This window comes from Diadema antillarum, unplaced genomic scaffold (assembly GCF_040938485.1).
Source record: "Diadema antillarum isolate AM-2024a unplaced genomic scaffold, OU_Dant_1.0 seq00000009_RagTag, whole genome shotgun sequence".
NCBI classification, from domain to species: domain Eukaryota; kingdom Metazoa; phylum Echinodermata; class Echinoidea; order Diadematoida; family Diadematidae; genus Diadema; species Diadema antillarum.
Genome location: NW_027271131.1, coordinates 85665 through 96710, shown reverse-complemented (window position 1 = coordinate 96710; position 11046 = coordinate 85665). Strand labels below are relative to the sequence as shown.

Here is an 11046-nt window from a genome sequence, read left to right as displayed (position 1 = left end):
GATCTTTTAAACCACTGCACGGGAGAAAAGTGTCATTGCATGCATGATGTAATTTCAATACCCTCTGTTGTATTGTCTGCTACATCTGATGTTGAATGGGTCCTGGGATAATTACCCCAGACAATTCTGGGATAATTACCTCTGGACAATTATCCCAGACCCTTCCCCTAACCCTAACCCTAATCCTAATCCTGAACCTTATCCTAACCCTACACAAAATTCTAATCCTCAACCTAATGCTAATCTTTACTCAAACACTATCACTAATCAATGTTTAAGGGGGGGGGGGGGGAACTATCCTGAGATGAAATATAGAAACACAGCAACAAAAATGGGTGGCTCTGGATGTGGTACATGTAAAGAAGAGTGAGGCCTGTATTTGCCATTCTATTTCCATGCAGATTTCTTTGAGCTTGGATCAGTTGAGACGGTGCTCTCGATTCCTGCAGACTACCCAAATGATATTGAGTCTCTATACTATGGGGAAGACTTCTACATCCTTATCACACATGCTTCTGATACACTCAGTCCTGACTACTGTGATACAGTGAAGGTCTTCAAGTACAACCCAGTGGTAAGTATACTAGTATGTGTGTCACTGCCCCCCCCCCCCCAAAAAAAAAAAAAAAAATGTGTACATGTATTTCATGTTTAGTGAATTACAATGTACCTGTGTCAGTTGTCAATTTTCAGTCATCTTTCTTCCAAAGACTGTCGAGTTCCTATAGATGAAACAGGTGTAGAAAAGTAAGGAAACTTTCGATTTCTTCTTCTTCTTCTTTTTTTAAAATCTGAAATAGTTGCTTCAAAGGATTTGTCATAGAATTACTCCAAAATGTCAAAATCTGAAAGTGTGCAATACATGCTGAAGTGAGTACATTTGGATTATTCTGTTTTTCTTTGGACATACCGCAATTGACCCTCTTCAAGAAGGAGGTGCTTCATTGATGCCCAACCCCACCCCCCCCCCCTTTAAGAATGTCAAAACATTATCAAAGCACTTTGCCACCCAGAATGAAACCACATTTGCTTATATTCTCTAATAGCACTTTCATTCATACTGTAAAAGTGGAAATTTTCGCGGTGTTGAAATTTTCGCGCATTTCGCGCAACCAGAACCTAGCGCGAAAATAAAAACACGCGAATATTTTTACTTGCCATACGTTCCTGTGCGTGATGTCTTGATTCCGCGGAATTAAAAACAAGCGAAACTCTTCTGACCCAGCAAACCGCGAAAAATTAGTCGCGCGAAAATAAACACTTTTACAGTATTTCTTTCGTCTTCTCATCTTTCTCTAATGAAGACCGATCTCCCAGAGCTGGTTCTTTCCCAGTCTGCTCCAGGGGTGACTGATGTCAGCTACTTTGTCTACGATGGGATCTACTATGTCCTTGTGGCTCAATTTGGTGATGGTATGTTTGGGACTAGTGATCGATTTTACTCTAAGTACATGGAAATTCCATGCTGATATTATGTTACTTTGTATGAAAACAGAAAAATCAGAGAAGGAGATCAGTGAAAATTTTGGGGAAACAGATGCTTGGAAACAATTTATGAACAAACAAATATAACTAGAAAAGCACTCTGAGAGCGCAGACCTCCGCCAAGCAGCTACTTTCCACCGATTATCTTGCTCTTCCCAAAGAGATTTTTCTCCTCTCCAACACTGGGGAAAAGCTCTTTGGGCTGAGTGACTGTTATTTCCTTGTATGGACTTTTATCTAGCCGCCACTTGAAAAGGACTGCTTCATTGACATCATCGAAATTGAAAAATTAAGGCAATAGAATCCATATTCAGCACATTCAGTATATGAAGCAGGGTATGCTCCATACAAATATGTGACTAAACTGCTCATTCTTTGCCTTGATATGCGTAGGAGTCATTGCGAGTACGGAAGGACTCTTTGTCTACTTGTGGACCATTGACCAAGATGTGGGCTCCCAGGAATTCCTCCCGATGCAGCGGGTTGCCGCTTCGGAGCCACAAACCATCGACACCATTTTCGCCGGGGACACACAATTCATTGTCGCCAGTGAGAAAGTCCACACAGACGTTGTTTCGGAGGCAGCAGTCATGTATGAGTGGAAAGGTATGAGCCGTGCATGCCAGGAGCCCATTTCATTTTCGTAGTGAGAATTCTCCCTATGGTATGTACATGTTGTAAACATTTTATCACTAGTGGTTGGGTTCGTATGCTGGCAGTACGCTACATGCAAATGAATGAGGTGATCTTACGCACCCACTACAACACGTGAAGGTCAAGCAGGGTCACACTTTCGTTGTTGACTTGTGCACTTCCGATATTGTACAGTTACTGTGCAGCAAGCATGGACAGGGCGTATCATGTGATAATTGCATCTAATTTTTCCCTTTTATCATGACTAAAACATCTGTCACTTTCCAATGAAAATGCATTTTCAGAGCTTAACTTCATATATCTTTTCCCAACATGCAACAATTTCTGAGAAAATCTACAAAACTATAGTAGTTTGGAGATAGAGATACTGCTTCATGTTTTTGTGTACAATCAATAAAGCTTGACCTGTGCACTGGCACAGTGTTGTCAACACATGGTTACAGAAATTAAATAGTGCCGCCGCTGTTTGAGTTCGTAAAGTTATAATTATGCGACAGCGAGAATTGCAATCATTTCAAGTCACAATATCTGCTGTCACTATAAATGCAGCCTAGTCAGCTGTGGTGACCAAAATTATTAGGGCATGCAATAGTGATAAATATCGTTATGAAATATTATTTGGCTTTTAAGAATCTATACTAGGACAGTAAATGGGATTTTTGCACAATCAGTGAAGAAGAAGTGGACAACTTTATCTTTCTTGATGTAGAGGGGAAGGATGAATGAGTATGAACATGACCAAGAGAAATTGAGTGGATCATAAATTTTAATGATTTTGTTTAAATCTGTCCAGTTTCATTCATTACTTTTTATTTTTCTTGAACTAGACTTGTTTCATTCATTGTGATTGTAGTGTTTTCTTTGAGGGGTACCTTGCTTTTGATTGTTTTCTGTTACAGTTGGCTGTTAGTATGTTAAACAAGGAGACACAAGAACAAGATTAATGTTGAATGTTTTATGAAGGGAATTGCAAAGTGTATATTTCATGAAGGAATAGTGACATTTTTGTTTTGCTAGAAAAATAGATAATGCTTGAGTCTCTGACCATTTTAGCATGGTAGCTGATTTTTTATTTTTTATTTTTGAAAATTCCTCTTTGCAGGAGGCCACATGGATGAATTTGCCATCTTCCCGAAGCCCAACCTGAAGCGAGTCCTGCCTTTCTGTATATTCAGCCGGGTATTTCTCGGACTGGCCAGCTACGCCGACAGCTCTGATAACCCCATCACGTCATCCGAGATCCTCCTCTACAACCTCCACCTCCACAAGTTTGAGACGTTCCAGGAGCTGACGACGTACGGAGCCATCAACATGGCTGTCTTTACATTTGGTACTGGTATGGACACTGAGTCGTTTCTGCTGGTCGCCAACACATACAATGATCATGAAGGTAGGTTGGATGCTGCCATATATGTGTCTACACTTGTGCTATAGCTAGCCCAGCTGAGCCTCTGCCTAATGTTTACTAGTACTTGTCAGTCTGTCCATTGATACACGGATCTTGAGTGTCCCTGCCTACTTTTCCTTGATGATATGGACTGCATTCACAAAAGTAGTTCAAATTAAATTCATGGTTGAAAATTAGTCTATGGACTATAACAAGCACAAAGTAGGCGTACCTTGCACATAAGCATGTAAGAGTGCATTTAGTGTTGGATGTCGTATACGCAATGTGCCACGTAAATCTATAGCTCACTTGAGACAAGCTATTACGATCATTCATTGTCTATCATCCGTTGAATGTAAACTTTTTACATTTTCAGCTTCTTCAGTGCACCTTGTGGGAACTACTAGATCAAACTTTCTGTACTGACTATATCTAAAAGGCCATTTGACACTTTCGAGAATGAAACTGTACTTCAGGCTTTGAGATAGTTTAAATGTAGATTTTATTTTTTCTTTGTAGATCAGCCACCCAAGTCCATCATCTACAAGTACAACAGTGACCGTTTTGTGCCATTCCAGTGTCTGGAAGTGACCGACATTGTTGGATGGGAGACCATCAAGGACGAGAAGAATCTCGTCAGTCTGGTCATCTACTCGGCAACCAACGTCACCGTGTACGAGTACGATGGCTGGCGCTTTCAGTTGTCCCGTGTGCAGATGGATTGGGACGAGATTGCCATGCCGGTCAATGCAGTCTCGTCCCATTTTTCTGGCAATGTGGCAGACTTCCTGATCGCCAGTCATGCGGAGTATGATGGGAGTACGTCGAACTACTTCAAGCTGACCTTTCAGCCTCTGAATCTCGAGTCGGAGTTTGAAGACGAGGCGGTATCTCAGTGCCAGACGCAGCAGGAGCAATATAAAACCATCGTTACCAAGCACGTCACCATTGAGAAGCAAGTTCCAGACGTCATCTTCAAAGATCTTGGGGAGTTTGAATACTCGGGCAATGCGTCGTTCCTTGGAAACATATCTGCCAAAGACATCGTCATTAATGACAGTGAGTCCAATAATGCCTTTTTCATAACATTGTTCTTATTTGTTTGTGATGATTGAGTTGTTTGTGAGGAGTTTTCTTCAAAATTGTTAATGATGATCGTATTGTATTTTCAACGCAAATATTAAAGAATGCAGACTGTTAACCCTTCAAGCCATGGAGTGATTTTGGTGGAGAAAAAAATGTTCCACTGGTCACTTAAGATCATCACTGTGGATAGAATGATATACTGATCTTTTGTTCCAAAACATTGTCTTTGAGTTAAGTACTTTTAAACATGCTTACCCAAATCTGTTTGTGTATCTAACATCTTCCTTATACTGATTGAAATTACATTTTCTTCTCAGTTTGTTCTACTTCATCCGTTCTCTTGAACATTGCATGTAAGCAATTGCTTTAAGCACAAGCACAAGCTCGTCTAGTAAAAGGTCTAGCTCAAGCAATTGCTTAAATCCATATGCATAAACTTTGCTTGTCCCGCACAAGCAATTGCTTGCATTCTCGACAAGTGGGATGTCACTGCCTATGCAAACACAAGAACAAAGGCAAGTGTGAAAGCGTGTATTTGAAAAGGCGTGTGTGTGCGAAATCATTCCTGACATTGCAAAAGAGCTATGAAATGACACTCATAAATGCACACACTCAGATGCACACACTCATGTACTGGCTGATTCCCATCACTGGTTATAGTAGCCCGGATCTGCCAGGTTGCTTATGGAGAGAGGTCTCCTTGCTCTCCACAGATGTCAGACATTCTACCTGTTTCTTATCACATTTTGCGTGCTAACCACTGGACATTCCCGTTGTTGAAAGGAGAATGTTTCATGCACTACATAAGGGGATTTTCTTGTAGATTTATAACACTCCTGTACAAATTTGGTCTTTCTTTTATGAATATGAAACTGATACTTAAAAGAGAATAAGCAAAGTCTCAAGCTCATTTTACAGAGCTTTGAAAGTCGTAAGCAATTGCTAGCAAGAACAAGCAAAAGGTCTGTTTTATGCATGCCATTTTTTAAGCAAATGCTTGGTCTGTAAGCAATTGCTTGTGCTTGCTAGCAAAAGCTTTTGCTGGCAAGCAATTGCTTGTTTTTATGCATTGCATGGATTCAGGCAAAAGGCTAGCACGAGCAATTGCTAGTTTTTATGCATCCGGCCCTTTGTTATTAGTATTTTGTCCTGTGATATTCAGAAGAGATGCTGTGTCCCTTTGTGTATTTCTGTTTGTATCCATACATGTGCCTATAGGCCTATATGTTTCCTTTATGCACATATCTTCTGTTTTATTTATGAAGACTGGAAAGTTGAGCTGTATCTTGCACTTATCATCCAGCATAAACCTCCATTGAAATCAAGGGAATTAAAAAAATAAACAAACTGACATCCTTCATTCATAGGATTTTCTACATTTGCAGCCTAAATCAGAGATAATCAGTGAGAATAGTATGCTTATAAATGAATTACTTTGTCTCACTTGTTTATGGCATCTTATGTGTTATTTCTCGCCTTGGAATCTGATAGTTAAGATAAAAAAAGGCGCTGTTTTAACCAAAGACGAAGAGGCTCAGCTGGCCAGAATAATTGGAATCAGAGACAGCAACTCTGCAGGGCTGGGTACCATGGAAACAGAACTCCCAGACACCATGCTCCTGACCTCTGACCCCCAAACAGTGGCAGGTACGAACAATTGAGACCCTGAAGGTTTATAGGGTTTAGAAATCTCCATCACTTTCATTATAGCTCAAAGTGTTTTTTTTTCCCCCTGTGAATGGAGTGAATGCATACTGAATACTGAATATTGCACCTATAACAGACAGAAAATTGTCAAATTTTGAATTTTGAATTGTTTTGCACTTTGTATTTATTGGTTGCCTCTCACTTTCGTTTTCTTGCCATATCTTAGTATAGCATGCAGGTTGTGTATGTTTGAAATCCCTTAATTGAATTGAATTGAATTGAATTGTATTGAATGGATTGAACTGAATTGAGTTGAATTGAACTGAATTGAATTGAATTGAATTGAATTGAATTGAATTGAACTGAATTGAATTGAATTGAATTGAATTGAATTGAATTGAGCTGAAATGAATTGAATTGAATTGAAAAGGTGTTTTATTGATCAATATCCATCGCAGCCCACAGATTGAATTACAAACATTGTTGACAAATTAAAGGACCTTTAATACATTAAAAATACACACAAGACACAAAAATACATTGAACAACAAAAACAATCAAGCTTAGTCATCTTAATTATTGCACAATGAGATCAACCTATAATACAAAACAAACGCAAATTTACAATTACATTGTCAAGTATCACTATTCTCGATATTATGAATAAATTGAGTTTGTGTTAATTGTGTATGCCGGTCATTTGTAGTCCTCAAAGAGGATCAAGACTGTATCAAGTTTGGGCTATTCGCATCTTGCCTGTTCCTCCTCCTGCTCATCTTTTTACACACAGGCGCAAAAACATTCAGCACTTTTGCTGCTGACGGTGATGTGTCTGCGACCACACTGACCTGTACTACCGTCAACACAGTGAATGTGGTGACTCTCCAGAATACATACATAGACACAACAGAAAATGAGGTATTTGAAGTCTTATAATTTTCTCTTTAAGTTCATGTTTTCCATCAAGACAGAATTCATCACTTTAAATTACCATTTACTTATTTGACTAGACTCTTATGAAAGTACGATAATTTTATGTACAATTTTGGAAATTGTAGTATATCACAATTTCCCTTAAGAATACCCTTTTGAGTTTATAAAAATATGTACTCTTTCCCAACTGTATCGTGTGGCTTTCTGACAGGAAATGTTTACCTTGTAGGCAACAGAAAGATGATTACTAACCCTTTAATTTTGTGAAGGTGCCCCCTCTGTATGGAATTCTTGGATCCTCTCCTGTATAACAGCTGCTTTGAAATGATATCAGCATGATAAATTCCTTCTAGAAGTTTTCCCTCCTTTTAAAGTATATACTGTAACATTGGCATCCAGAAAAATGTAGTACTTCCCAAAAAAATTTTGACTCAAGTGCAAGTTCGCTCTGTCACCTGTCATTCTGTACCTTCAAAAAATATGTAGATTTCTGCTGTTATTGTTTACAAATGCATTTGTGCATTTACATTTGGGTGAAGAGGGATTTACCCCAAATGTGTGTGTTGTATCAGTGTGTGTTGAATGAGTGAATTCAGGAATATTAAAGTGCTGGTTGTACACATCAGTGAAGTCTGAGGTTTTTTATATTTTGCTAAATCCATGTGCTGTCATAGCTAGATAAGAAGGGTCCGGTAGATTGTGATGTCACAGTATAAGAACAATGTAATTAAAACAAAGAGAACTCTATATATTTTGATTGTTTTAGCATAGTGAAAGAGCACTTGATATACCTCTTTCAGAAAGCAGGAAAATGATATTACCCCTTAGCACATACCAGTAACAAGTGGAGGGAATCTGCACTTTTCATATACAGTCAACCTGTCATGGCAACCACCTGTCTACAGTGACCACCTGCTGTATACAACTACTAAAAACAATTTCCTCCATGAGAAAAAGCATGTTAAGGAACATGGTCTATAGCAGCCACCTGTCTATAACGGCCACCTGTCTATAATGGCCACCTGTCTATAATGGCCACTTTTTCATCTCCCTCGGGTGGCCGCTATGGACAGGTTTGACTGTAAAATGAAGTTTTTGTGTACAACATGTGTGAAACTATGGTCAGGCTTGGACAAGCAATCTCTTGTTTTTCATTTCTCAAGGTTTTCAGCATCACCTTTGAGGTCAGTGGCGGGATCGAGGTGAATGGGGACCTCAGTGTGTCCGGTCTCCTGGATGGAGTGGCCATGTCCAATGTGGTCACTTTGTCCGGTGACCACTCCATCACCGGTGTGAAGACGTTCTCTGGTGCTCTCACAGCAAATGGTATGACACGTAAAATTATCCAAAGCAATGCTGATGATGATTATCATATTGGGGGGTTTAGGCAATTACCCCCTGTCCAATTACCCCGGACCCTTCCCCTGGCTCTAATCCTAATCCTAATCCTGAACCTAATACTAACCCTACCCAAACTCCTAACCCTATACCCACCCCTAACCCTAATCTTTACTCCTTACCACTAATCAGTATTTAGCCAGGGGTTAATTGCCCCCTGGGGGTAATTGCCCGGATACGGTAGTGGGATCCACTTGGCTTCTATAGAAGTAAAAACAAACAAAAATAGGACTGGAGGGACATTTAAGTGTGAGTTTTCTATAGGGCAAAAAATAGGTTAATGATCAAAAAAGGACTACTTATGCTAATAATAATGATTCATTCAGTGTGTGATTATTTCTTTATCTTTTATCTAATGTCTTTCCATTGTGTCACCTGTCCTCTGATTTGGGTGCAACACTTATGTTTATGGTTTTAGAGTGTAAGACTGCACATTTTTTTAGAGACCAGTGCTTTTTATTAAACATTATTACATTTTAGTGATTTGCCATAGAATGATATCTAGCTGAACAGGCATTTTGATGTGAAGTTGATTGATTAGACTAGAAAGGAACTCAAAGATTGCAGACCTTCACCAAGCAGCTCATTTTCACCCATATTGTGATTTCACAATGGCAAACGATCACAATCCTTCAAAAAATAAAAAAGGAAATTAGAAATCTGAGATCCATATAGGTGTAATGATCGGGATTGCTACCAAAATTTAGTCATCTTTTCCTTGTGTGATTATCAACTTTTTCCGAAAATCTTATCCAAACCCATTCAGAACTTTATTGAATTATTTTGCAAACAAACAGACAAACAAAGCTACACAGGCAAAACAGACATAAACTCCTTTGCAGAAATACCAACCCTAAGACTCAAGATTCAAATTTATTTTCACTTCCAGCAAATAAATAAAGAAATTATATACAATGTATATGCAAAGGATATTTGTAATAATTGCAGAATGTGTTTTAACAAAGTACATATGAAAATTAGTAACAGATGAAAAAAAATGCAATTATATCTTTTTTGATATACATGTATACATAAAGCATATAATACAAGTGAACCAAGGATGGGGACGGAAATGGAGGGTCCCACTAAGAAGCAAAGCTTGTATGATATGGGACCCTCACGATAACCCTAGATAACCCTAGCAGCCCCATAAGTCCTACATACAGGGAATTTGTAGATATAATCATGTATCAAATATGACACTCATTTTGCGATGTTCCAGTGTAGCCAAACTTTCATCTTCAGTTTTATTCGAAATCTGTAGAGGAAATTATATTAATCATACGTGCGGACATGGTACAAAAATATTTACTCATATGTCTATATTCAGGAAACTTTGATGTAACTGGCACAGTTGATACGATTTCCTTGACAACGACCAGTGTCTTCCGACCCACGTTGAGTCAGACCGTGACTGGGTCCTACACGTTTGCTGCTACACTGACCGCCAACGAAGACGTAGCGGTCAGTGGCCTGGTGGATGGTGTTGACCTCTCTGTGCTGAAGGATGAAGCTGTGTATTTGGACGGCGATCACGATATCTTAGGTATGAAGATGCGCGCGGACTTGCGTCTGTGTGGATTTAGAGAACATATGAAATGTCATTAAGTGTACAATGGATGCATACCGTATGCATAGTCATAAACGCATTATTGGATGTCTATCATCACTCTATTTGTTCATCTGTCCATCTGTCCATCTATCTATCTTTCGTTTTACTGTAAAAGTGGAAATTTTTGTGCTGTTGAAATTTTTTGCGCATTTCGCGCATCCAGAAACCAGTGCGAAAATTAAAGCATGTGGATAGTTTTGTATTCCATATGTGACCCTGCACCTCAAAACAAACAAAAAGTCGCCAGACATGATTTTTTAGTTAAGACCATATTCTGAAAGAGCAGACTTTAAGCTTTAAAATGATGTATAACTCAAATCAAATGGACTCTCCTAACCTATCTAAATATTGGAAAGAAAGCACAAACTCAGGAAAAGTGTGAACTGAGAAAAGAGGCTCTGAAGTACAGTGTCTATTCAAGCGCTTAATCTTTACCAAACCGTGCTGGCTGTGCGACAAGAAACAGGAAGTAAACCACCAGAGTAACAACAATGAAGGAATTATCAGATTAAACTGAATTTAAGCATGCCTCATTAACACATTCTGTCCATAATTCTTGCCAACTTTCAAAGCAGTAGCACTATCCTTTCAAAAGTTATTAGAGTTGAAAGTGAAGAGTGTGGACAAGGTTTTTTCAGAAATGAAAAAGGGATTCTAAAGACACACCTAATCTCACTATTCTACCAAAAATGTTCGAGATAAACTGCTAAAAAACAAACTTTCCTGCCCGTTTTATGATACCTAGTTTTAGCAGAATGTAAAAGAAGACCTGCTCTTTCAGAAAATATGAAAAAGTCAAGCTTGGCTAGGTTGACCCATTTCACTTATTTTCAGTCCTCACGCA

At 38.9% G+C, this 11046-nt stretch overlaps 1 protein-coding gene across 1 annotated transcript in view; it reads left to right on the top strand.

The window, feature by feature from the left end:
- The first annotated feature begins 331 nt into the window (after positions 1-331).
- LOC139724990 (uncharacterized) overlaps positions 332-11046 on the top strand; it is a 42619-nt gene continuing 31904 nt past the window's right edge. The window contains exons 1-10 of the mRNA XM_071636083.1: positions 332-350; positions 402-574; positions 1305-1417; positions 1892-2091; positions 3242-3529; positions 4046-4585; positions 6104-6259; positions 7050-7177; positions 8356-8518; positions 9921-10136. Of these exons, the coding sequence (XP_071492184.1) occupies positions 332-350; positions 402-574; positions 1305-1417; positions 1892-2091; positions 3242-3529; positions 4046-4585; positions 6104-6259; positions 7050-7177; positions 8356-8518; positions 9921-10136 (1996 nt within the window). The remainder of the gene's footprint in view (positions 351-401; positions 575-1304; positions 1418-1891; positions 2092-3241; positions 3530-4045; positions 4586-6103; positions 6260-7049; positions 7178-8355; positions 8519-9920; positions 10137-11046) is intronic.